This window comes from Pelecanus crispus, chromosome 8 (genome assembly GCF_030463565.1).
Source record: "Pelecanus crispus isolate bPelCri1 chromosome 8, bPelCri1.pri, whole genome shotgun sequence".
In the NCBI taxonomy this organism is placed as follows: Eukaryota; Metazoa; Chordata; class Aves; order Pelecaniformes; family Pelecanidae; genus Pelecanus; species Pelecanus crispus.
In genome coordinates, this window is record NC_134650.1 from 33401969 (window position 1) to 33427060 (window position 25092).

At 37.9% G+C, this 25092-nt stretch overlaps 1 protein-coding gene across 2 annotated transcripts in view; it reads right to left on the bottom strand.

The window, feature by feature from the left end:
• Positions 1-3876: 3876 nt before the first annotated feature.
• LONP2 (lon peptidase 2, peroxisomal) overlaps positions 3877-25092 on the bottom strand; it is a 44223-nt gene continuing 23007 nt past the window's right edge. For both annotated transcript variants that reach the window (XM_075714889.1, XM_075714888.1), the window contains 5 exons: positions 24352-24485; positions 15698-15840; positions 7861-8068; positions 6372-6562; positions 3877-4502 (listed from right to left, as the gene is read on the bottom strand). In XM_075714889.1, the coding sequence (XP_075571004.1) occupies positions 4281-4502; positions 6372-6562; positions 7861-8068; positions 15698-15840; positions 24352-24485 (898 nt within the window). In that variant the 3' untranslated portion in view covers positions 3877-4280. The remainder of the gene's footprint in view (positions 4503-6371; positions 6563-7860; positions 8069-15697; positions 15841-24351; positions 24486-25092) is intronic.

Genomic DNA, 25092 nt, shown 5'->3' on the forward strand with positions numbered 1-25092 from the left:
ACCCCACCTTTTGCTTTTTGCTTTAGCTCAAAGTTTGACACATTGCTACTCGTGCTCAGTTTCTTGTCTTCATGTCTTCTGGTTGTTAGTGAAGTACCAGTCCTGAATGATTTTTGTATATCGTTTTAGTGACATGATACACATTACAATGCAAATAATCTTACAGGTGTTATTTACCAGCCATAAAGGCTTTTGAGGGATATTGGGCTTTATGCAGACTGCCTACATGTGACAAATTTAACCATGAATGTATACGGTATTTGTGTTACAAAACAAAGACGTAGAGACAGAAAAAAAGAGTAAGGTGAAAAGCTCTTTCATCTCAAGCTATTTGAAAGAAATCTTTGTCAAACCTCGTAGTAGTGGGCATCTGTTTGGAGGGGTAGTCTGGCTGTTAACGACATTAAAATACAGTTTATTTACTGTGCGCTGTCTTAACTTTCTTATCCAAAGTTGATGTATTAAGACAACTCTTGTTCTTATTATTTTGATGCATGAGGAGGTAAGTAGTTCTACAGGTAAGGAACATAAAATCCATCAGGCTGGATTAATAAAATACTACAGAAATAGTTGGCTTCATGTAGTAAAAGTTTCACTGCTTAACATTTGATACTTAGGCTGTTCGAACTGTGCACAGATTTCATTTCAAAGTTGTACTGGTGCCTTGTGACAGTAGATAAACACTTCAAAAACTCCTGCAAGCTAGCATTTTTTTCCTTACGAATATACAACTAATTGTTTGCAGTCTCCTAAATTCAGTAATTACTCTCACTTAATTAAGCTTGTCTACATTTACCTCAGGTTTGTCTTCTGGTCTTTGACAGAAACTTGGCTAAATACTTCAGATATTGTTAGAGGAACACACTGACTTACGTGCTCACTTGCCATTGGCTGGCTTGGACTGAAGTTTGCCTGCCAAGGTTACCTGATTTTCAGCTCTCCGGTTTTGTTAAGAAAAATCTAGCTGAGAACCTGTAAGAACCCTCAGCAGCCTGATACTTACTTACCATTAGAGCGTAACGGGGCTGCGTAAGCACAAAAGTCGTACAAGACTCTTCTCTGCTGCTGCTTGTACTCGGAATGGTTCAACTTGTGTCCCCGAAAGAACCGTGAAGCTTAAAACCTTGCTGTGCTCATCTGCAGTGATTTTATTTAGGCTAGAATGGGCTGAAGATCAAGACTATACTTTTGAAGGGGACTTAAAAATTGCATTTGTAATGAACTTTAGAAGCTAACTGGTATGGTCAGACAGTTTTTCACATTTTACAGATGACAAATGCTATAGCATAACTAACGTATGCTGACTTACTGTAATGTAAACTAGCATTACTCCATTTGCTGTTTAAAAAAAAAATGTGTAAAACATTTGATGTCCATCATCAGATGGATGATTAAACAAATTATACTTAAGCTCAGATCCTCAAAAGTATTAGAAGCCCAATTCAGTGCATCTCCTCTAAAGAGTTTGAGGATCTGGTAAGTCAACTACACCGTTATACATGAAAAAAGACAGACGTACTAGAAATCTGTACACTTTACTACCTTACCTAAAATAAATGCTATATTAAAGCCTGGCATTGTCTTAACATTAGCTTTTTATTTTAGAAAGTACTATTTTACTTTGCCGTACTGGGAAAGAGTATTCAAATTTGTCTTTAATAGATGAAATGCAGTAGATTTTGCATTTGTCCACTAGCACTGCCTCTGTTGTTTTTTGTTGCCCTTTAAAAAAAAAAAAAAAAGCCTTAAAAGGAAAATGTTTGACAAATGTGAATGTTAATATTTGGGTTCTGTTTTGACATTTCTTGCTACTTCTTGTTTGCAGTAGTGCTTTAAAATTCAAGCAGGTGAACTGTTTTGTATTGCTGCCTATGCTGTTGTGTTATCCAGTAGCTTTGAAAAGCTACTATGATTAAAGCGTGAATTGTACTAGTGGGATAGTTGTTTTCTGTAGCAATTTATAGTGTGGCTAGAGGAAAGGAGCTACCACTGCTTTCTTTTTACCTTTGATAAGCTTTAGCTATCTTACGGTATATTCTGAGGGACACATGTTTAATATCAGGTCCATTTAACTGTCAGTTGCAAAGCAGAATAATCCCAAGTGTATTGAAATCACTTTAAAAGTTCCTTACTGTTCTGGCTTGCTGCTGCACGATTTGTTATTCTTCTTGACAGTGTTCAGCAAAAGAAAATGCACTAAAGTGTGTCCGTAGTCTCTGATATAATGGGTAACGCTTACGTTTTATTTTAAAAAAGCTCAACAAAGTAACATAACTGTGTCAGCTCTGCAAGCAGGAACGTGAAAAGCTGTTAGTAAATGCCTGGTAATATCTTCAGAGTGGCTTTAAACCCCTCACTGTTCAGATAAAGCCCACGTGGACAAGACTTACGAATTGGAGTGGTGTGGCAGGCACAAAGTCATTGCTGAACTTTTCTTGGGAGCAACTCCCTCTTGTGTAGAGAAATTGCTGTGGAAAGGTGGTTTTGTTTTTTTTCATATGGTACTTACTATCTTTAAAAAAAAAAATGCATTTTTTTTCTGGAATTCCATGCATGTCTGTTTTCTCACTAGTGCAAAGTAGTGCAGGATTGTTACTTGAGCTGCATTCAGTTGGGTACAGAAGTTTTTTTTTTTTCCCCTGCTGGTTTTGATTAAAGGCAAAGCAGCACATTAGTTATTGTACCCTTCTGGTGTCTTACTGATTGTCTAGTTTCTTTGCACTTTTTGTGTTCAAGTGTTTTGTAAGGCAGAAAGTATTCTGAGACTGCGTGTGTTGCCTCTTACCCTTGGAACTTGGCTAGTGAATGAATAAGAGTAGAATTCTTAAAGTAAAGTAATGAAACAAAAGGGGGTTTTATTTTTATCATTTTATTAGATGGAGTCTTCTGTAGAAGTTGTGAAATCTTTTTGTAAATCAGGCACAGAAATACCCACTGAATGTATTACTATCAGTGCTATTACGTTCCAGGTAAATCAGCTTTCTATCTATGGAGATGAAAGCAAGCCAAACTATTACTTTTGATTCATAGGCCACTTCTCTAATAGGCTTTTGTCACTTACACAATTTGCATTTCATAAGCACACTTGAGTTTGTTTCAGAATTAATGAGCAAGAAGAGAATGTACCATACTGGGTTTTCTCTTGTGGTTGACCCTAGTATAAAACAATGAAAAACTCAGGGATCTTACATTACGTACGCTTTAATTTCCATCTTCACTAACCTTCAAGGGAAGATGAGAGACAAAGCTATCAGCTGAGATGGGATACTGACAGACTTCCTTAAACCTTAGATTATTTACAGTATGCAGTACCTAATGCAATTTAATGATCCAGTATTTTCTTGGCATTGTTTAAATGGATTTAATTTTTATAGGCTAAACTCCTGAGTGGAGGCATCCCAGAATCAAGTTGATTTGCGTCAGGTAAGAATGAAGGACATGATGTACTTTGTCCCTCCAAAATTTTACCAGGCTTTTTCATAAAGCCTTAAGTATGCTCCACCTGCGTCTGGTGCTGTAAGTACAACTGTGCATATGTGAACGTCAGCGCGTTATCTCCCTTCCTACACACGGGTTGGTACATTTCAGTTCTTGTGGAATTGCTTCCTGTACTTAGGTTTGAAAAATGATGCCTGCATTGACCTTGCTACAAACTAGAACCAAGGGCTGAAAGGACTTACTAACTTAATTTAGACCATACTGCTTCTGTTCAGATCCCTTAAGCACACTTCTCGATTTCAAAAACCTTGGTTTTCCTGTGACGCTACTGCTCCTTAGCATAGTGAATGTTATTTCCTAAATAAGTAAATGCTCGTGCTAAATCGGTTTGCTTTTCGGTCACAACCCCATCTATTAGACTCTCTTGCTGTGCTGCGCTTGCTGCAATTTGTGTTCTCAGAATGTAGCTCACAGATTTGCATATTATTCCCTGGTTGTAGGTGTGTCCTCTTTAAAGATGTAATCAGCTGCTGACATTTATATACACATATGCCAGACAACCTAAGGACTTGTTCTGCAACAGCTTCAGCTTTCTCATGCTTGAATCTGTCAAGAAATGAGTATTTTTTTCAAGATTCTTTGCTGCTGATAGTAAAAAGCAGCAAATGCCCGTAAAATGTGGTTTCAGGTTGTTAACTGCTGAAGTAATACTTTTATTTTGATTGCATTTACACCCACGTTTAAACAATCACGTTTAGCTCATCGTTATACTTGATACATACATAGCTGATAGTTACTGATCTCTCTTAAATTTGATACAGAAGTAATCTCAGCCTGTCTGCTTAAAGTTTACTATTCAAACGCTCAACTCTAGGCTTAACTGCAAATCCTCCATCAAAAGCTGCATTAAGAACTTCATCTAGACAGCTTGCCATAACAAAAGTCAAATCTTGCCGTACGTTCATTGCAATTTCTTCAAGATCCTTTTCATTTCTTCGAGGAATGATAATTCGCTTCAGTCCAGCTCGGTGTGCTGCCAGGACTTTGTCTTTAATTCCCCCAACCTAATAAGGAGAAGAAATAGGTATAAAAAATCCATGCTGCTAATCTAATAAAGTAATTACTGTAACAAATCACATCAGGAGTTAAATTTTAATGAAAGGTTCTCCCTCCCCCGGTCATTTCGGAAAGCAATTAAAAATGCAGCACTAGTTTTAGCTCATTATATGCTTAATGAGGGAAATACGTTAATGTGCTACAGTACCCTTTCTGTGACAGTTAATAACAAGAGGAAAAAAGATTTTTTTTTTAAAAAAAAATCAATCTAGGAATGCAGGTACAAGAGTATCAATAGTGGACAAGTCATTACTTTTCAGGATTTTTTTTTCTTAAGAAAGATGGCCTCAACTCAGTTATTTCATAGGGCACTGAAATCCTGCACCTATGTTAGAACAGAAGATTTTTGAGATAAAGGCAGTATTAGGTTTAGGGGGAAAATAGGCTTAAGGAGGAACTGTTACACAATAAATAACTTGAGTTGTACGACAGAAAATGCAAAACGACAGTGTAGCAAACCTGTGCTCCAAAATGGCAAAGATGGCTTTGTTCTAGAAAGACAGGCATCACTTCAATAAGCCACCTGTTTGAGTTTGTAATGAGATGTAAAGAGGGGGGTTTAAATTACTTTTTCTTTTAGTCACAGCTGTAGCTTCTTCCCCTTGAACTCTTTTCTAATCCTGTTTAAAGGCCATCTTCTAGAAGAAACTTGTAACTTTACGATGCTTTAGAGGAAAGGAAAGCCTTCTATTCTAGCCCAAAGGGCAACATCTAGGCTGCTATAAGCCAAGGTAGTAGTGAACCGTAAGTCCTCACGGTGACTTAGTCTGGACAACGCTACATACTTCCCACATTGCTTGCTTGCCAGCAGCAGATGCAGTTAATGGCATGCTCATATGGTAAGTTACTAATAATAGTAAGATTCTAGACAACATTCAGAAGGAGGGTAAACCTGGTTTAGTATTTACAAATACCTAGTTTGCACCCACCTTCAACAATAGGCAAAAATTTGGTCACTGGTGCAATAAAGGCAATTTGCTTGGCAAGCTAAGCAAACCTGCACCAGGTCAGAGTTAACGCAGTGTTTGTTTTTCACTAGAGCCTTGAACAGGCAACCTCGTCAGTGTGACCGCCACAGAGTGCTATTTCAGAGATCCTTCTAGGCTGCTACCTTATCGTCTTATCTCTGGCTTAGCCTCTAGTGCATGAAACAAAAGACTGTTTTCCAACGTCATCCTTCCTTTGTCCGTCATTTGGTGTGAGATGCTCACTCCCTATCTGCTTAATCACTTGTGCCAGGCCCCCTTTCACACTTAAAACTAAAACTCTGTTTGTTTGGAAAGCTTCCTTTGCCCTCATGCTTTGAAAAAGCTTTATGGGAACACCATTCAGCTGAACTATATACAAGGACCAAAATTTAAGAGGAATCTAAAAATACATGTGGAGAGAGGCTTTCAAGAGTAACGTATATGCGATTACTGTAGGAGCGTTAAGAAACAACTTTTCGAAGAAACTGTAGATGCTTCTGTAGTAGTAGTAGTAGTTTGAGGGAGCATGTTTAGAAATTGCAATACCTATTTTGGAACTGTCTTGAACGTTACGATTTCTAGGTTTCCTCTCTAACTAGACATTTTAATGTGCTCTCCCTGAAAGCAGCATCAAGGCTAGCTTTACCAGGCAATGCAGAGCAGGCAGAGGAGCGGTACAGTACGACAGCAGGCTGGCTCCCATCAGCCTCTTACAGCTGCACCAGAGACTGGATTGCTGCTAAGGAGCGATCCAGCAAGACTTTGCTTTCATGAATGGCTATAAACAGATTTTATGTCCAGAATATGGAGAATTAATACAATTTAGCTCTTTTCTCAAATGATGCTTACTGGAAGAACAAGGCCTCTTAGTGTGATTTCTCCCGTCATGGCTACATCTGAACACACCAGCCGCCCACTGAAGAGTGAAGCAAGACAGGTTACTATGGTAACACCAGCAGATGGTCCATCTTTTGTGACAGCTCCAGCTGGGAAGTGCAGATGGATGTCAGTGTTGTCAAGGAGATCAAAACTTCCAGAAGCTTAAGGAAAAAAAAAGAACGGCTTGAATGTGAAAAATCTAAACCCATTTTGTTCCTGGTCTTTATTCTGAAAGCCCACCAGAGAACTAAACATCCCAGCACTACTTCTTTACAGTAGGCTGAAAAAAGAACACTATGTTGCAGAGGCCCTAGCAAAACAAACAAAAAGAAAACCCAACAAGCTTTCCTACATCCAGATTCCTAGACAAAACCGTAACAAGTTGCCCAATAAGCTCAGCAGTTGCATGCGTTGGGAAATTCAGAGTAGGGATTAATGTAGAAATCAAGGAACGCCTACATAGGATTTTTAGGTTTTTTTACGTCCCAAACCATAAATGTCAATTTTCAGGGAGCGTACCACAAGATCAGCACTCCACAGAACCCCAGTAGTAACCAGTATTATAAAGTAAATCTCTCATTTACATCTTTTCATGTATATGAAAACCTGTAGGACATAACAGTGTAAACTAGAGAGGTAAATGTGTGTACAGTTAATGCCAGCAGCATTTCAGACATTGATTCAATTTCATTTTTTAACTATCTAAACTTCCATAAATAATGACAGATACTGGGCAATTGTTTGACTATTCAGCAGATGATCAAACTAGCAAGCACATTTCTAGAACTCTTGGGAGGTTCAAACAAGACACAAGAGAGTTAAAAGTTTCTTGGCTGAAGTCCTATTGCACTGCAGTTCAACAGCTGCCATGCAAACCCAACTAATTCTCCAAATATTAAAACTTAAGACTACAAAACCCTACTTTTAGCAGAAACTGTGTCTTAATTTCAGAGGAGAACTACAGACTTGCCTATCTATACCTGCATTAGCGAAAGTACTGCTGGAAAGCTTGAATGTAAAAAGGAGTAAGGGGCCGTGCCTGCCACAACTAAGGAGAAGGCCCTTGGCAGGGACAGGCCAGGGTGGGAGAAGCTGCACTGACAACTCCTGTTCTGCCTCCACTGACCTGTCTGCCAGGCCACCAATGCCTCAGCTTAGCAGGAATCGGGAAAAGAACTCCAAAAAGGAACTCCAGAGCTCACTTAATCTTCAGTGTAGCACTGATTGCTGGAAACCCCTTTCTCTGTTAAGGCAACACCTAACACATTGCCACAGTGAGTACGAGTAGGTTCCACTGTTATAATCTGCTGAATTATTGAAAACCACCAAGTTTTAGGACCTTAATTTCCATGCAATATTAATGCTCCCTTTACATGCATCCCCGCAGTAAGAGGCCAATAGGTGCATGCAATCTATACGGTGCAATACAGCCATGCCTTGTCATTTTTTCCCAACCTACCGTTGGTCAGCTGGTATCTCTTCGCATTGCTGCGCAACCAGCTAATTGCGAGATGCGCCGACTCCTTCATAACATCTCCGAGCTGACCAGTCAAAGTGAGCTGACCTTCTCCGTCCATGCGGCTAGCTTCTACAAACATGATCTCTCCCCCTAAGGGAGTCCAAGCCAAGCCTATGGCTACTCCTGGCTGACTTAAGCGTTCAGACACCTGAAGGAAAAATAACACGGGAAACAGCTTAGGAAACAGTTGTAACAAAACTATTGCAGAACCAATTTGATAGTTGCCTTCAAAACAGCCGTACCCATTAAAACACAAAAGTTAAGCCCAAGTGTCTGATCTCTTCTTCGGTTGTGGTTTTGTTTTTTTTTTTTTTTTTTGTGCAGCAGTAATTCTGCCTTATGTGTAAACATTAATTACAGAATAGGAGCTGTATGTGGCTGCTTAGCTTAAGGCAATGGCAAACATCTGGGTATATCACTCTCGAAACCATCCCCACCCCCAAAAGTTCAATGAGACTCCTTCTCTTCAAAGGACTTCAAGTATTTAGTCAATCCTGACTGAATGCTTATATGACTTAATCCATCTGCTAGAGGTGTATTTGCCCTGACTCTCTTTATTACTTATATCAAAAAGCCAGTTTTGCTCCTGAATGTTACCTAAAAGCCTTTTTAAAGGCTGTTGCATTGCCCAAACTACTGTCAGACAAAACACTGATTTTGTTCATTGCAATAATTTTGAATAATGAAAACACGAGTCTGCTAGCAGGCTAGATATGAAAGAGGATGGGCAATGTAACTGACTTCCATTAGTAATTCCAAGTAGTTAAGCAAGCTCTACCCCACACCAGACTATGATCTACTTAGCTAAAAGTCTGCCTATGGCCAGTTACTGCTGAGAGTAATGGGGTCTCTGAATCCCAGTCTCCTGTGTTCAGAGAAGGAAAGAGAGGCAGGATGTTTTCCATGAAAGTTCCAGGGTTTGGTTTTTTTTTTCCTTTGTCTGAGAGATTCTTTTAGAATATACAGAAAGTCCTTTTGTTTTCCTAAGCTTCAAGGAGATGAAGAAACCCTGATGAAAGATCATACAGCTATTCAGCACGTTCTGAACTACTAAGTTATGTATTTATTACAAGGCAGAAAAGAAACCGGATGACTTTTTACTGTGTCAGGCAGCGACTACAGCAAAAGACAAATACTCCTTTGTAAAACAAAGCGACAGGCCCATTTTAAAATAATTTTGCGTCCTACTGAAATTGAAAGTTAATTTGATTCATTCCTGAAAGGGATGAATTCTTCATTAAACTATTTAGAGAATTTAAACAAATGTTTCATTTCTTGGATAGAAAACAAGTGAAAGGAGCCTCACAACAGAACCATAGTAAAAGAATTCCAATTCCGAAATCTGCATTTCTAGTTACATTACAATTTCTCAAACTATTTTTGTCCATTCTAAGCACATTTAACATTCCATTTTAACCTACTTGCAAATCCAGAGCAACAGACTGGGTTTTATCCTCTAGCATCAACCCATTCCGCACTGCACAACTTATCATAATCCTCATGCTTTCATTTTGCTTCCTTCCAAGAGTTAGCAGAGAAGTAAAGTAGTAAAGCAAAGAAGTAAAGACTTTGTACAGACACTGAAAAGGCAAAGCTCTGTATACACAAAGTTGACTTGCTTGTAACCACCAGCCCAGCTGCAGGATCACAGAACTCTGTAGAGAAGCCTGTGCAGCCGTGTACCTTAGGCCCAGAGGCGGAAATACTTGTACAGCTCCTCTGTGAGCCGGCTGTATTAGAAATGCTTCCATTTGTGAGCTCCAAAGATAGTAAGTTATTAAGTATTCGAGTCCCTTAGGAAAAATGCCTCTCTGTAAGCCCACTAGAAATGCTGCTGCAAGTCCCCAAGTAGTACACGGGCCCCAAGTTTCACAAGTCAAACAGCAGCAGTGGATTACCGAAGCAGAACAGTACAGCCTTCCATCAGATTATCAGAACAAGAACTCTCTTTCTAAATAGGAGCCAAATGTTAACATTTCAGTATTAGGCTGAAATCCATCCCCATCATAAAAATAAAAAATCAAGACCATAAAATTCTTAATGCTCAGTTTCTCTTCCCTGTTTCACAAATAGAAAACAGCTTCCTTTATGCAGTAAGGGTGAACAACTATTCACTCTACAGCTGGTACCTCTGGTTACTGGCCAAAAAGAGATGCACATTTAAAAAAAATAAGCTCATTTACAAACACACAAGTTGTGCTACTTGTAGCTGTAGACAACTCAGATACATGACAGGAATAACTTGCTCATGCAAGAGAATTGGTGAAGAAAAAAAAAAAAGGCACTTAAAGTCCTACAAAATGAAATTAAATGTACATGCTGCTTGTAATTTCCAATTTTGTATTACATGCTTTGCCAAATGCTACACTGAACTATCAAGCGCTGTCGTCTTCTAAATTTGATGACTAAAATTTGGAATGTGACCCTCGCTCAGGATCACTGTTTCTTGGTCTGAGGGAAGGTAGCACACCGCAGAGGCACAGTGCCAGGAGTGCCAACCCCGACTATAGCAAAGCTATGCGGGTACAGGAGCTCCTGGCATAAACAAGCCTCCAGCTGTCAGGAGAGACAAGCAGCAGAGGCCAGTGGGACTGGTGTTACGCTCCTGGATCTGGCTGACAAGCAGGTAATTCAGCAACTACTTATCTCACACTAAAGCAAAGGAAGCCACACAGCCCCTCTCCTTGGGTCTCTTGTGGCTCTCGGTTATCTACGTATTTTGAACGACATCATGCCAGTTGCTTTTATTAGCATAATTTAGCTAAAATGGCTGTTTCTTCTTCTAGCATTTAAGAAAATTGTACATAATAGAATGTTTCCACTTTTATGGTATCAAAATACCTCACCTTATCAAGCATTTTCACTTTTGTTAATGTAAGTTTCTATATCCATTCCCTGTATATTATTACTCACAGTGCCTTACTCTGATTAGCTTAGTAATTGCTTAGTAACTCAGGTTAACAAAATCAATTCATCCTGGTTACACTGAAATCCAACGACATTGAAGCATTCTCCTTTCCACTTGAGACAATCACGTCTTTTGGCAACCTGCCATAGTTTCAAACATTTCGGGTATAATGAACAAATGTAACGGTCCGTACCCTCTCCCATCCCAAAGTAGCCATCAACAAGGTTTGTTGGTTTGGGGCTTTTTGTTTTCTTGTCTTTTTTTTTGGACTGGATGTTAGCACTGGCTCTAACTGTATATCAACTCAAAACAGTTTACAGACTAATTCCACTGTTTGAGAGCTCAGGGGCAGAAAATAGTGAACATGACTAAGGATCAAAACCCAAATGGTTCTGAAGACTCATTTATCTCACCTCAGTACAAACTCCTTTCTCTATCCTCAGACTAGGTAGGTACCTCCTCCTGCTTTCACAAGTAAGTTGTGATCTGGTAAGAGAAACTAGGTGTGTAGTAAGTGTTAATCACCTCTCAACCATCATTCTTCACAGTAACTGGTAGACTCAGAGGCCAGCAACTCCTCTTGCTGTATTACCAGAGACTGTACTACCTGTACTGCAACCTCCTCACCTGAACGTTAACTGATGTGTGTTGACAGGCATATGTATAGAAAACGGCCTGGCAGCTTTGATAACCATCTTCAGAAAAGACCCTTGAAAATCCCTAAAAACACACACACACAAACCCCCATACAGCCATACAATACTTAGAGGAAAGTCCATTAGATCACATTAAGCATACCTATGAAGTGGTACAGTGAGCTCTGTAAGACTCAATCACTCCTGGCACCTCTGAATAATTTCTTCTCACAAAAAGTCAGAGGAATTTAAATTAGAAAAAAATCCTTACTTATACTTTTTAAACAAATGAAAAATGACCATTAGAATCAGCTGATGGCTGGTCATGTCTGTCAGATGATGGAAGAGGTCACTGACCTACATAAACAGTCTTGGTTTTTGAAAATTTTTGTAGATGAGACCAACCCAGCTACGATTTAGCTGTAATCTGAGTAGATGAACACATTGTCAGATACATTTTAGCTGCTTGGACATTGCAAAATTAAAGTCTTAGCATTTAGCGCAGTCATTTATTTTAAAACACTTAAGGTTTTTCCAAGATAAAGGAAAACAGACATCATCCACAAGTCTGCAGTTTTGGAGTTACTTTGTAAGTCAGCATAATTGACAAAAAGCTATTAAGTCACTGATTCATAATGGGAAGATGAGAACCAGTCCTAAGTTACTTGCTGGCCTTCAGCATCTTCATTATTCTTCCACAGGTTCTCCCAGCCTGACTGTACAAGCCTTTTTTCTAGTCTACTCTTCTGATTCATCCCCTAGCAAACCACTGCAGGCAAAATATGTAACAGCAGCTTCCCTTTAGGGGAGGAGGATTTCCCAGAAGTATCACCACAAGACTGGTATTTCTTAGATAAAAATGCCTATCTAAACCTGTGCTTTGTACAGGTTTTGCTTCTAAAAGATAACCTAGTCTGTTCCTTAATTAGAACTGTGTATGTCCCATTAAAGAGAGATATTCTTTTATGGCATCTGCACTTTCATTTCCTCGAATAGGTAATTTCACTGACCTAGAGCTTCTGTCACTTCAACAACACCCACATTATGAGAATACAGACTAATTCTGACGGGCCTTCCTCTGGTGCCAATAATGTTTTGCTAACTGAGCAGAATTAAGGGTTGAAAGAAAGGGAAAAAAAAAGCTGAAATCCAAGTGAAAAGAGAAATACTTCATTATAAACACTCTAGATATGTTATAAACCCTTTTCCCCAAAAGCGTGCCGTGCTGAAACATTTCATTCAATCTTTTACACTTTAGACTAGTGTCAAGATTTTTCTTCCAAAGCCTTACTATGTGATTTATTCCAACATTTGTTCTGTAGGGTGACACACAAGATTATTTATTTGTGATAAATGAATTAATCCTACAAGTATGAGCTGAGTATTCTGTCATGCCTTTCTGCTGGGAGACCTCTGCAGAAAATATACAAGCAATGCACCAAAAAAGCGAAAGATGAATCACTTATTTTAAGATATTCCCTGAAGGACAACAGATCAATTAAATCATGTCATGTTTTCAGTTCTATTTGCTCAGTCTCATCCAAGTACTGACATGGTGGCTGCCTCCATTGTATCTTTATTTCAACTAATTCTAAATGGCAAAATGCAGGTCAAAGGTGAAGCTTTAAAGGCTAGATATAGAAAGGAGAGAGACACACTGCAGACTACAAAACCAGAAGAGACACCAATAGCCAACCTGAAATGCCTGTCATTGAGACAGGAGCTATACTCTTAATTTGAAAAAATCTTAGGGGCACTTGAGAAAATCCAAAGGAATGGCAGCTTAGTTGGGAAAATTCATTAGAACAGGAGTTATGTGGCTATTTGAGCAATTTACATTGAAAAAATCATAAAGTGTGTACTGAAAAATATTTACTTATTAATAAATACAGCAAGTAATACACGAAAATAAGTCCCGAGCTGCTCAGGGAATTGATGCTGTGTGGATTCATCTCTAGTTCTATTTATGCACTACTTAATTTGCCTGCTAAATACAGAAATGTTTAAAAAACCTTTGAGACACAGGTCAAAAGCTTCAGTCAGTCTTATTTCAGCTTATCCAGGCCAGCAGATCCATGAAATGCTTATATGTATGTTCATGCCAACTGTTCACGCAAAAAACCCCAGCCCAGCACTCATGTATTTGTCTATTTGGAATCAAGAACCACACTTCTAAAATTTTACTTGCACTACTTATTCTGTAGAAAAAGGACAAAAGCGCAGAAATTATTTGCCAACACAGCCACACTACCAAATTTAAATGAACAATCAACTCCAGAAAAAGTTCAAAACTAGGCAGATCAGCTAAGGAAAGTCACATATTAGCATATTTCTTGGCCTACAATCTAATTTTTAAAAAGTGTGATAAATTCATATTTATTTGAATTAATTCTACTCTTGACTGGGAACTGGGAGTACAGTTGCAAGTGACCAGAACCTTTGTACAAATTTACAAAATTAAATCTATTTTTTAGCACCTTTATGCAACTAATAAAACACCGTTTGTAGAAATCAGAGTACTGGCTCAAATATTAAGTTCAATTTACTACAATGGCTTTATGTACATCTGCAATTCAAGCACTAAAAAGCTAAATGATCCTGCAGCGCTTTAGTTCCAAAGACCAGATGTCTGAAGTATGTAGCATACTTCAAAATGAAAATTCAGACAGAATGTTATTTCTCTGAAAAAAACGCATGTGCTATTTTTCAGTAATTGTTTCTAAAATCAGGTAGTGAGAAAAAGACAGACAGACTAGTAAAAATTTCCACAGGAGTATTACAAATGGTCTGATGGCTACAGTCATCCCAAATCAAGCTAAAGTATATCCACGCTACCTTCTTAATTAAAATGGCCTTAAACTGTCTTGTGTGATTTTATTATCAGGCATAGCGGCTTCTGAGGGATGAAAAGAAAGAATGTAAGTTGCTTACAATAAAGTCTTTTGCCTAAAGAGCAATCTCTTCTAATTTCTGAAAGTAAAAAGAAATAAATCATAACACAAATGACCAATGTGAAAAAACTCAGCCAAGAGCATCATAAGGTAGTGGTCTCTCAATCACCTGATCTTCCTCGCCTCCCCTTCCCCCCAGCTTCCACTGCTACCATCATCATCCTCTAACACAATCAATAGAGCTGTCTTCTTTCAACTTGTTTCCTCATTTCTGTCTCTTCGTTAAGAATCTCTCCCGTGAAAAAAATCTTCATATCCGAAAACCCCAGTTCAGGTCTAAAAACTGACTCATTCCTTAACAATCATTCATTTTCTCCTGCTTCCCCTGCATATCCTGTCCCCTTTTTATCCTCCAAATCCTACTGGAGTCTGGTTCTCTCATGTAGGAGACAACAATTATCACAGGAAAATTCTTAAAAGTTTGAATTTTATCTCTTCTGGAAGTTTTCCCTTCATTTCTATTTTCTCCATAACTTACTGGTTTACTGATCTTTCTCCAGGATAAAGACAGAAAAATTTAGTGTTCCATCAGCAACTGGTTTCCTGTCATAGTGTTATATATGCTACTTACACTCGGTCAGTTCACCTGGACCTGAAGTAAAGCAGAGAATAACTGCAATGTAAATGGTGACAAGAGAATCCCAAACTAACAAACTACTTCAATTGCTGGCATTTTCATAGAATGTAGCAAAATACAGATGGGGAAAGAAAAAGTTCTGGAATATGCCTATGGAGGAACAGAGCTGGTACTAGGAAGCTGGAGGTGTCTGACTCATCATAAAACATTTTTAATAGCTAAGAGTCACATTAATGTAAAGAATGTCTGAGAACTTCTGGTGCAAACTGAAGTGGTTTTAATACCCAAAAATGCTGACTAGCTGTAAGGAGGTATGTGGGACAGTCCTTAACACAGCTGCCTCAGAGACAGGATTCCTGGGTTCTACTTTTGGCTTCTTTCCCAAGACCACCAAACATCGCCCAAATAAAAGCAAAGTTGTTATAAACTGAAAAAACACCACCACATTCTTAAGCACTGCTGCAGGCATCTTTGCTAACAGAAGGTCATGCCATTATGTTATTTATGTACCCTGAATTAAAACAAAATAAAACAAAAACTTCTTTAGGTGAAAAAACACTTGGTGGAACGCAAAGAAACACAGTTCTGTTACTAATACAATTTTTAAAAAGTTAATAATGTATAAACTCAGTCAGTAGCAATAAAATAGACAACTAGTCAAATCAGACAGAAACAGCAGTTGAGCAGAAACAAATGAGGATGTTACCTCCGTTTCATACATGGGTGGCCCCAGGATATCTTTTAAAGCATGGAAATCAATTAAAATCGGCATCTCAGGTGGCAAAGCCAGGTCAGCTGTGTCACTGATGGATTCTGGTTTTGCATCTTCTGTGACATGCTCTTTGCAATCTAAAGGAAGAAAAATCTAATTTAGGGTTTGTAGCAGTCTTTCTTGACACAGGAATTAAAAAAATCATGACAGAGAAAAATAAAATATTCAAAGAAATGCTCAGAAAGTTCGTGAAAGTGTGCTTAAAGCATCTTCCACAAAAATCTTGTTAAATTAAAGATAATATGGCATAAAATTGAATTATTAAGCCTAAACATGTTCTAACTGTTCAGCAAAGATAATATTAAATCTAGAGCACTGTCAGAGATGAAACTCACTTGCTTAAATACATTTTCAACTAGGTCAGTAGCAAAACACATTAAGTTCATTTAGGACTTTGCACTTTTCATCAGATTTGTGCATAAAACCAGTATTTGTAGGAGATGATCATGTGTGATGTAGTGTAATATAGAATATGGAGCTGAATGTGGAAATACAGAAAGTTCAGTAACTACTGTTCTTTTTACGTACGTCCACAACTGTGCACTGGTCTCTTTCTGCAAGGATTTAAATGATTAATTTCTGACACTAATAATTAAGTTCTGTCAAATGGAGGAGGAGCATTTTGGCCAGACTGACATACATTGCTTTGCCACATGGCTGCATTACTTATAGCTAGCCTGCATTATATTCAATAACATCCCAGTTCACAGTATCCAGCAAGGCCAGTGCAACTTACTGCTCTGTACCTCTGCCTTTTTCTCTCCACACCCCAATCCTGGCACACATACCCTCAACACCAGGCACAGGAGAAGCTGCTAGATGGAGGTCACACGGAAGCCAGCTCCGCTGGAAGCCTAAGCCACCCAGCCCTGGTGCGCCGCCTCTGCCAGGCTGTCAGATGGAACCACTACCCCAACGTAACACCGCCCACCTTTATTGCAGCCTATGCAGCACATATTCTGACATTACACTTTTTACTTTGATTTTTGTCTCTTATGACTGTTATGGCTTTACTAATCATAGAATGGTTTGGGTTGGAAGGGGCCTTTAAAGATCATCTAGGCCAACCGCCCCGCCATAGGCAGGGACGGCTTTCACTAGATGAGGTTGCTTAATTCACAAAATTGACGTCCCTCATTTGTTCAACAGCCGGTTCAGAACACAGCATATACAGTCCTTGCTCAGTGGAAAAACCTTAAACAATTTCAGTATAACAACTTCATCTATGGCTTTTGTTTAGAAATACTACACTTGCACAGAGCTCTACTCTTTTCTTTGTTGGATGAGATATTTCTAAGGTGTCTTGACCAATAACCACTAGCAGCAAAAAATTCCTCAAAGATCAAATTATTAGGCATTTTCAGAAATACCTACAGGTTTGAAATACTCTTCAGGAAGGCCTACAGAATCCAATTAGCCTGACACTTTTGAATGCAATATACTCAAGCACCATCAAGAAGGGAGGACATAATTAAAGCAATAGTTACAGACTGCAAAGTGTGCTCTTTCCTTCCTCCATTTATATTATGATTGTATTTCTTACCTATACAATTGTTTCCTTAGCAGAATTTCCTTAAGATTTCTGTTTTCTCTACAAATGTGTTTTCTATACAAAAGTGAAGTGTAATGGGGACCATATATATATCAAAGCCTCAAAGCTGTTTTAAACCAGACTATGCAGCCGGTTGTTTGCAAGAATAAACTCAAGAACTTAAACATAATTTGTGCTAGGTCTACACTGCACATTTGCTTAAGCGACTGTATGCAGAAGGAGAATGTAAGCAGGGAGTCATTTCCCCACAGAATTTGATCCAGATGCAAAAGGCTCATTACCATTTTCTCAAGAGCCCTAAGCAATATTTTAGTGAAACAAGTATCAGAGAAATGAAAAATACTTGAACAATCCAGATGTTTCTACAGTTCTGTGGCAGTTTTATGGCAGTGCCTCCCTGCCCTGAGGCTGCCATTAAGAAAAGCATTGTACACATACATACAGTGAAGAGTTTTCTTCCCACCCCAAAAACACAAGCCCAAGATACATTTACAGCAATAGTCTATATTAGGCAGGCATGTATACTGAGCTTCAAGACTTCTGTACCATATTTGGGAAACTACCCGCTGTTCCTTCCTTTCTTTGAATTCTTTTTTACTGTCAATGAAGAAACTGCTTCCTTTCCATATTACTGCATGCATGATAATTGAAGATCCAGGAATTTAAACAACTACAGAAAAACACAAATCACTGATCTAGCCTATTTAATATAACATTAAGAGCTGTGCTGTGCTGCAAAAGTAATTCTCAGAATGGATGAAGAGAGAATGTCTCCTTTTAAAAGATACCAACTATTCTTTTATTAATCCTGATATATAAAGGCCTTTTTACAGTTAACTTTGTTGCAGTGCAATGCCTTCATACAGTATCAAGGAAAACATTCTACTTCACTACCACCATAATAACACCAACTCAGCTTTCATTCAGGACTGAAATCTAATAGTTATTATCCAATAGCCACTAATCTTTCCATTGTACAACTCATTGCTCGACGCATAAATCCCATTCCTTTACTGTAAACACTGCCGTAGTCAGATGGCCCTCCTGTTGTTCAAGCATGTCTCTATATTTTTGTAGAACTACTATTTCTGTACATAATAAATTCAAATACATAAATGCTAGCAAGTGTAGGAAACATAACCCTGCATGCTATTCTTGCAACTCATACTGCAATTTCAACACTACAGATCTTCAAAACCCGAGTAATTTGATATGACAATTCATATTTTAAAACTGAGTTTAAATACAGCTGCTTTTGTTCTATGCTAAGATTTTACTGCCTAACAAACACAATTTTCCATTTCTGCTTGCTCTTATTTCACCTAGTTCTATGTATATAGCTGAAGGAGACAGACTTCTCGTAAACAAATCAGTAGGTAATTTTTGAGGCCACCTGCCCTATTAAAAGAATCAGAAACTTTTCTTTCAGTTTATATAATCTAACTAGTAGACCCCATTCTATAATCTGTAACAATAACAAACTCCAGACTTTTTCTAAAACTATTAACCTAAATTCTGACATTATCTAATTTTCTATAAAAGCATACAGTGATGTTCCAAAATATAATTACAAACACTAACTTTTTCTTTGAAGGAAAAAACATCTTCTTTTGTCACCTTTATAGAAGTGCTCACTATGAAGAATCTACAAAGACGCAAGGAATTAAGATTTCCATTAATGACAACAAATACATGTTCCCTACCTATCCCAGATGAATAGCTACAAACCATAGTACAAGTTAAATGACACGTTTATCTAAAACAAGACAGCTAAATTCAAGTTTCCAGAAACAGAACTTTAGGTTAGGACAACAGCTTAATCATCTTACATTCTGAGTTAAGTTGGAGAAATAAGCTAAAAAGTCAAAGAAGTGCCCTTAACAGAGCTCCACATTGCACTGGAGGAACCACTTGCTGATCTACTATTTCATTACTGCTTAAACAGAAGCAGCATGGTACTGAGTTGTTTTAACATTTAAAAATTGGAAAAACTAAATTTTCAGAGCAGAATCTGCAGCTACTCAGCAAAGATGACAACAGTGTTCCTCAGGAATCTGTCTTTGCAAGTTCCCAAAGCAAAAGAAAATCTTGCATGTAAATACTGGATCTCGGAGAAAATGGACTGCTAAGAAACATACTGACAATGAACTACCATATATAATTCAGGATTTAATCTAAAAAGGAATTCCATGGCACAAAGACAAAGATTTAAGAATTTAAGACTGCTACTTTCTTCTCGAGATATAATGGAAATGAGTGAATAGAAGAGCTGAAAGCTTCCTCAAGATGTAGCAATTTCTCAGCTCCTCATAAAACATATTTAAATTCAGCACTAGTAATATGTAAGTCTTAAACCCAAAGATTTCTAGCTGTACGTGCTGGCCAAGATAGAAGAATATAATAGAAGCCTAAAATTTTTAAACAGCTTTTAACATAACATATTCTGATTTGCTGAATTGCTATGAAGAGGTATAAGAAAGAAAATAAGCACGAAAGAAAAGGGTTCAAGTTTGTGGGCAATTAAAGGGAAAACAGCACCTTCTTTTTTCTCAGCTGATTTACTAGCAGACGCTTCAGCACACAACAGACAGCCCCAGAATTATTCTAGCTCCTCCAAACTAACTCACTCACTCCACAAAACTACATTTAGGTAGGAAAGGATAGGATTGTCCCTGTTGACAACAGTCTACATTCAAAGTCAGGCAACATGAAACTACATCTTAAAAACAACTTTCCATTGTCCAACTTAAATCTTATGCACTACGTACTTGGGAAGCATTACTTCCAAAAGATTTTCTTTCGGAAAGGAACTCCTCCTGGGACCCCAATCCTACTATACTTACTTGTATACTTAAATTTAATGCTATGTGCATTTTCCCCCACAGGATCAGAAAATTTCTCTTTTCACAAAATAATTACATTCCATCAATTCTTATCTGCAATAACAACGTGTACTTGAAGCACTTGAATTTGAGGTTTTCATGCAGGAATATTTCAATAAATTAACATGATAAAAAAATAGTTTGTATATAAACCCAACTTTTCATAACATTTATGCCTCTTTGGCCTGAAACAGAAAAGACATTCCAAGCAATTTTTAGAAACAACCATATATTACAGTCTGCAGAGCTCATAAGTATACTAACGCCAGCACAGCTGAGCTCAAACTTGAGTGCCTACAGTCATACCACCATGGGATTTATGCTGATCAAATTTCATAAACTTGTTTCCCAGTGCTGTGGGAGATCCTGTGCTGCTGGAAGTACTGAGTTTTGGCTAGAACATAGAACAGGTCACTTTTTGCAAGAGCAGTGATGTTAGTCCAGCTGTATTAAGGCCCTTACACATACTAAAAACAAGCAAACCCCCCCCCCCCCCCCCCCCGAGTCTGCATAGTAATGTTTTGTGAATAAAATGCATTATGCCCAAGTTGAGGGAGGGAGAGTAAAGACTACATGTTTCAGTTCACATTGACCAGTTCAGTCAAACTTGCATTTAAACACAAAACCAAGTGTTGTTTCATCCACAAGGATTAGAACAAACCATATTCTATTCCTGGGTTATGGAAATATTTAAGAATTTTCAAAGCCCTGGTTTCAACATAGATAGAATCCTCATTTAATCACTCTTCGTTTGTCTTAAACCTCCTTTCAAGTCTGAATTAGACAAATCATTTTTCACTCTGGATTTCAACTGTTGTATCATGATGTGATGCCTTAGTGCACAGTTGCTGCATTGTATTCTCAAGGCAGTTGCACTAAAATAGGAAGGAGACTTTCACATATTTTTGTGACTCCTAGAATTTCTTCTAGTGTCAAACACTAGATGGGTCTCATAAATCTTAGATAGCGTTTCAGTAAAATATCAGATAGTGTTACTGTACACACAGATGACTCCCTGGAGAGGTCTCAAAAAGGACTCCATTTGCTTTTGCTGAAGTTCACTGTACAAATTCAACGACTGACACAAACTAACACTCCCTCCACTTGCCAACTTCATCATAAAGTTCAGGAGTCAAAGGAGCGAGGAAGGCAATACAAAGCTGCCAGTGTATTTCAGCCATGCGTTTTTGGAAAGTGCTAAACACAGCTTGACAGCATTATATCCTAGCATCAGTTCTGCTATGGCAGGTATCCTCAACCAGTGTCAAAAGCCTGGTGTTTACAAAGCCTTGAAAACAGATGCTCCACTTTGAGTTAACAATCTGATTTAATCAATATAATGATGGAAATTTTGTGGTTCTATCACCTAATGTCTTTCAACTTCTATTACAAACCCACAAGCCAGAAGGCACTCAGCTGAATAAATACAATAGGCACCATGTTACTATTCTGATATGCTACCAATCATATACAAATTACACTTTAGCAAGTTAGAATGTACAAGGCAAGCGTGTAGCTTGCTCTCTTGTAGTCACAACTCATGACACAGGAATGCACTAACTGTAGAGTCTCAATCCCACATCAGTAACTGACAAATGTGTAAAGCAAAAATGAATTATAGGTCTTTTTATGCAGATACAGAAAAAACCAAATCAAGCAATAATTCTAAATTAAAATATTAAGAGACAACAACTTGATTAACTATTCTTCCAGTCATTCACCCTATGAAATAAGAATTCATCATCACTATGCACAACTGCACAAATGTCCACTAATCAAAAAAAGGAAAAAAAAATTTCCAAAGAAATAAATTCAGGCTACGAATCCCATTATTTGCATCAACTTGCAAGTATCTGGGGATTTTTCCGAGTTTTCTTTTAAATACTTGGTTGTTTCCAACAGACTGAATGAAAACTAACCAAAAATATTTTTATAAAGTATCCTACTCTCATACACTCCCAACAAGTGACATATTCTGCTAAAAATACAGCAGGGTATAAGCACATTATTAGTACAAAATAAAACACATTTTGCAGACTGCACCATTCTATACATGTCTTCGTAATATCAAAGTTTAACTACAGAGCCACCCATCCCTTGGACTCCCTTTTATTAATACAGCTTTTTCTTATGGACAGTTTCAATTCCAGAAGTACAAAGGCAACTCTTCACAGCTCATTTCTTCTGGGCTTACTCCAAATTGCGTGTCAACCAAAAATGCTAGCATTTTGCCCTCTTTTGAAGCACTTAGCTTGCTGTTTTCACTTTGCTTTGGTAAATTGCAAGTCCGGTACTAATTTTAACAGTGTATAATTTTAACAGTGTAAATGTAAGTTACAAGTACAGTGCTAATTTTAACATTGTAAATACCTCTCTCACTGGATTGACATGTCTAATACAGTTCCTTTTTGTTCTTTGCTTTAGTAGTAAAATGTTTCTTCTCATAGTATCAGGAGTTGTGTTCTGAACCTAGTTTTCATTTATTTTGTCAGAAGGCTTGAAGAGCAGAATGACAGTCTTTTTTATTCAGCAATCACATTAGACCTTTTAAGCACATTCTAGACACAGCTACCCTTCAGTGCAAAGAAATACTTTAAAAATATGACTTGTCAAAATTGCTATCAAAAAAGCAACAGTAGCAAAGACACCTGATATTGCTTGATGTTAGTAAGCCTGGCCACCACAGCCTAAAGGCTCAGCTTTTGGGTTCAAGAGCAAGTTTGGGTATCACAGAACTATTGACAAACTCAGTGTTTGACTTCAGAAAAATCCAGCACAGAAGAGAGAAGGTAGACAAGATGCACATAATATAAATGGATAGCATTAATAAATATGTCTTAAAAGCTCTTCCTTTTAATGCAGATGGGACAACTTAAACTGCAGTCATTCACGCATGCACAGCCACTGCTACTGTGAGAGTTCACTTTCTTTAAGCCAAACGTTCAGAGAAAACTGAGCTGAATCCACTTAAGCAAACACTGATTTGTAGACCAGATTCAATCTGCTGATACTACAGTTTCCACAGACATTATGATGATCTTAGAAAACTCAACAAGGTAAAAGAAAATTTAATTTTCAGAAGGGAAATACTGAGTTAGGGAAAAAAGGCAAGGTAAAGCTGAAAGAATATCAATAAACAGATTTCCAGAGACAAATTACAAAAGTTCTTACTATGGGTAAAACTCTTCTTCATATACTCTTCTAATACATACCACTGTTTGTACAAATATCGGTTATATTTCCTACCCCAGGATTTAGTCTCTGGAAGGGGCTGGGGGGCCAGCATTCAGACTTGTAAGCTGCCTTATTTTAAAGGAACGGATAATGAGTCTCCCTCCCTATTTGTCCTCCTCTAACCCAGTCCAGAACTATTCTAGCTGTACAGATGTTAAAACTTAAAAGGTTTTTTCCACACCAGCTTAGTTGTGGAATCTTTCACAACATCAAACCAACAGGGTTCTCTTTAATATTTTAAGTTTGTGAGTATTCTGGAGGAAAAGTAAGCAGCCATTCTGCAGTTTTTGCTTTCCCACGTTGGCTGGCACACAGTCGTTCTCTGACAGACTGGCAGTACTTCTTGTCAGAAAGTGGCAGCTGGACTCATTGCAGTCTTTAAAAAACAAACCAAACACCCAACACCCTGCTTGCTAGCTTATATTGACACTAAGGACTATCCACATTTTAAAAGTTCAACCTCAGATTTGGATTCCGTCCTTTCATATTTCTCATCCACCTTGAACCGTGGGCTCCTGTAGACATCTAGTGATGTAATGAACGCTCTGAAACCTTCAACAGAAAACTGCTGTGTACAGTGAGATCCTGCATTAGCAACTGGCTGGAATAAAAGCACAACCATCTATGCTCTGCATGGTATGTTTCACCAAACACGGTACGATGTTCAACTTCATTTTTATTATAGAGAACATTAATTTGGAGATGAAAAAGGGAGCAGTCACCAGCTGCATGTTGCACATGAACTGGATTATGGGCCTGACTACCTGAGCCATGCATAAGAAGAATGTCATTCTGTTTGCAAAGCTTTTCAAAACAGAGCCCTTAAAGAAGCATAAGAAAGGAGAAAAGGTTGATAAATCAGCTTCTTAGTGACTACATTGTAAGTTTCCTTTTAAATAAAACATGCAAAAGATACACACCTTCTCCTTCACCCACTTCCGCACGATCTGGCTTTGTTTCTTTGTGCTGTCCTTCTGCCACTTTCACTGCCACCGCTCTGCAAATAGCTCCCAGCTTCCGATCCAGAGAGCGGACTCCTGCCTCTCTAGTGTATCTAGCATAGAGACAATTGTTTTACTGGTGGATATTCTTTGTAAGAGAGATTTCTTTTGAATGTAAACACATTTTCCTTTTAAACATACATCCAAATAAAATAAGATACGAAAGGCAGAGAGACCTTGGGTTACTCTAATAAACACGAAAAAAACGTCATGTGCTCTTATGAAAATAATTGTGGTTTGCTGATAAAATTGTAAAGAAAGACAAATTACTGAGTGGGAAGAAGACATGACTAGCACCTGGTGTCAAACCTTAGTGAAATGGTAAACAATGCTCCAATAGCACTGAGCTCTTCTCAGATACATAAAAATTAAAAGGAAGAACTATTTTAAAACTCAAAATACAGTTCATTGCAAGTTGAGGAACTGACTGTAAAAGAATATTTTCTTTTACTCTGTGAATCAAAAAGAAACACCAGAAAATAACATTCACTAAATGCCAAAATGCTGCCTCTGGTCATAAAATACTTCAATTCATTGAATACTGATACACTTTTTCCATTGGAAATGAGATAGTTTTAAGTCCAAAAGATGTTCTGATCAATATCTTTGCTCTCACGTCCAACAAATAAGTAGTTCAAATTAATACAAGCTATTTAAAAT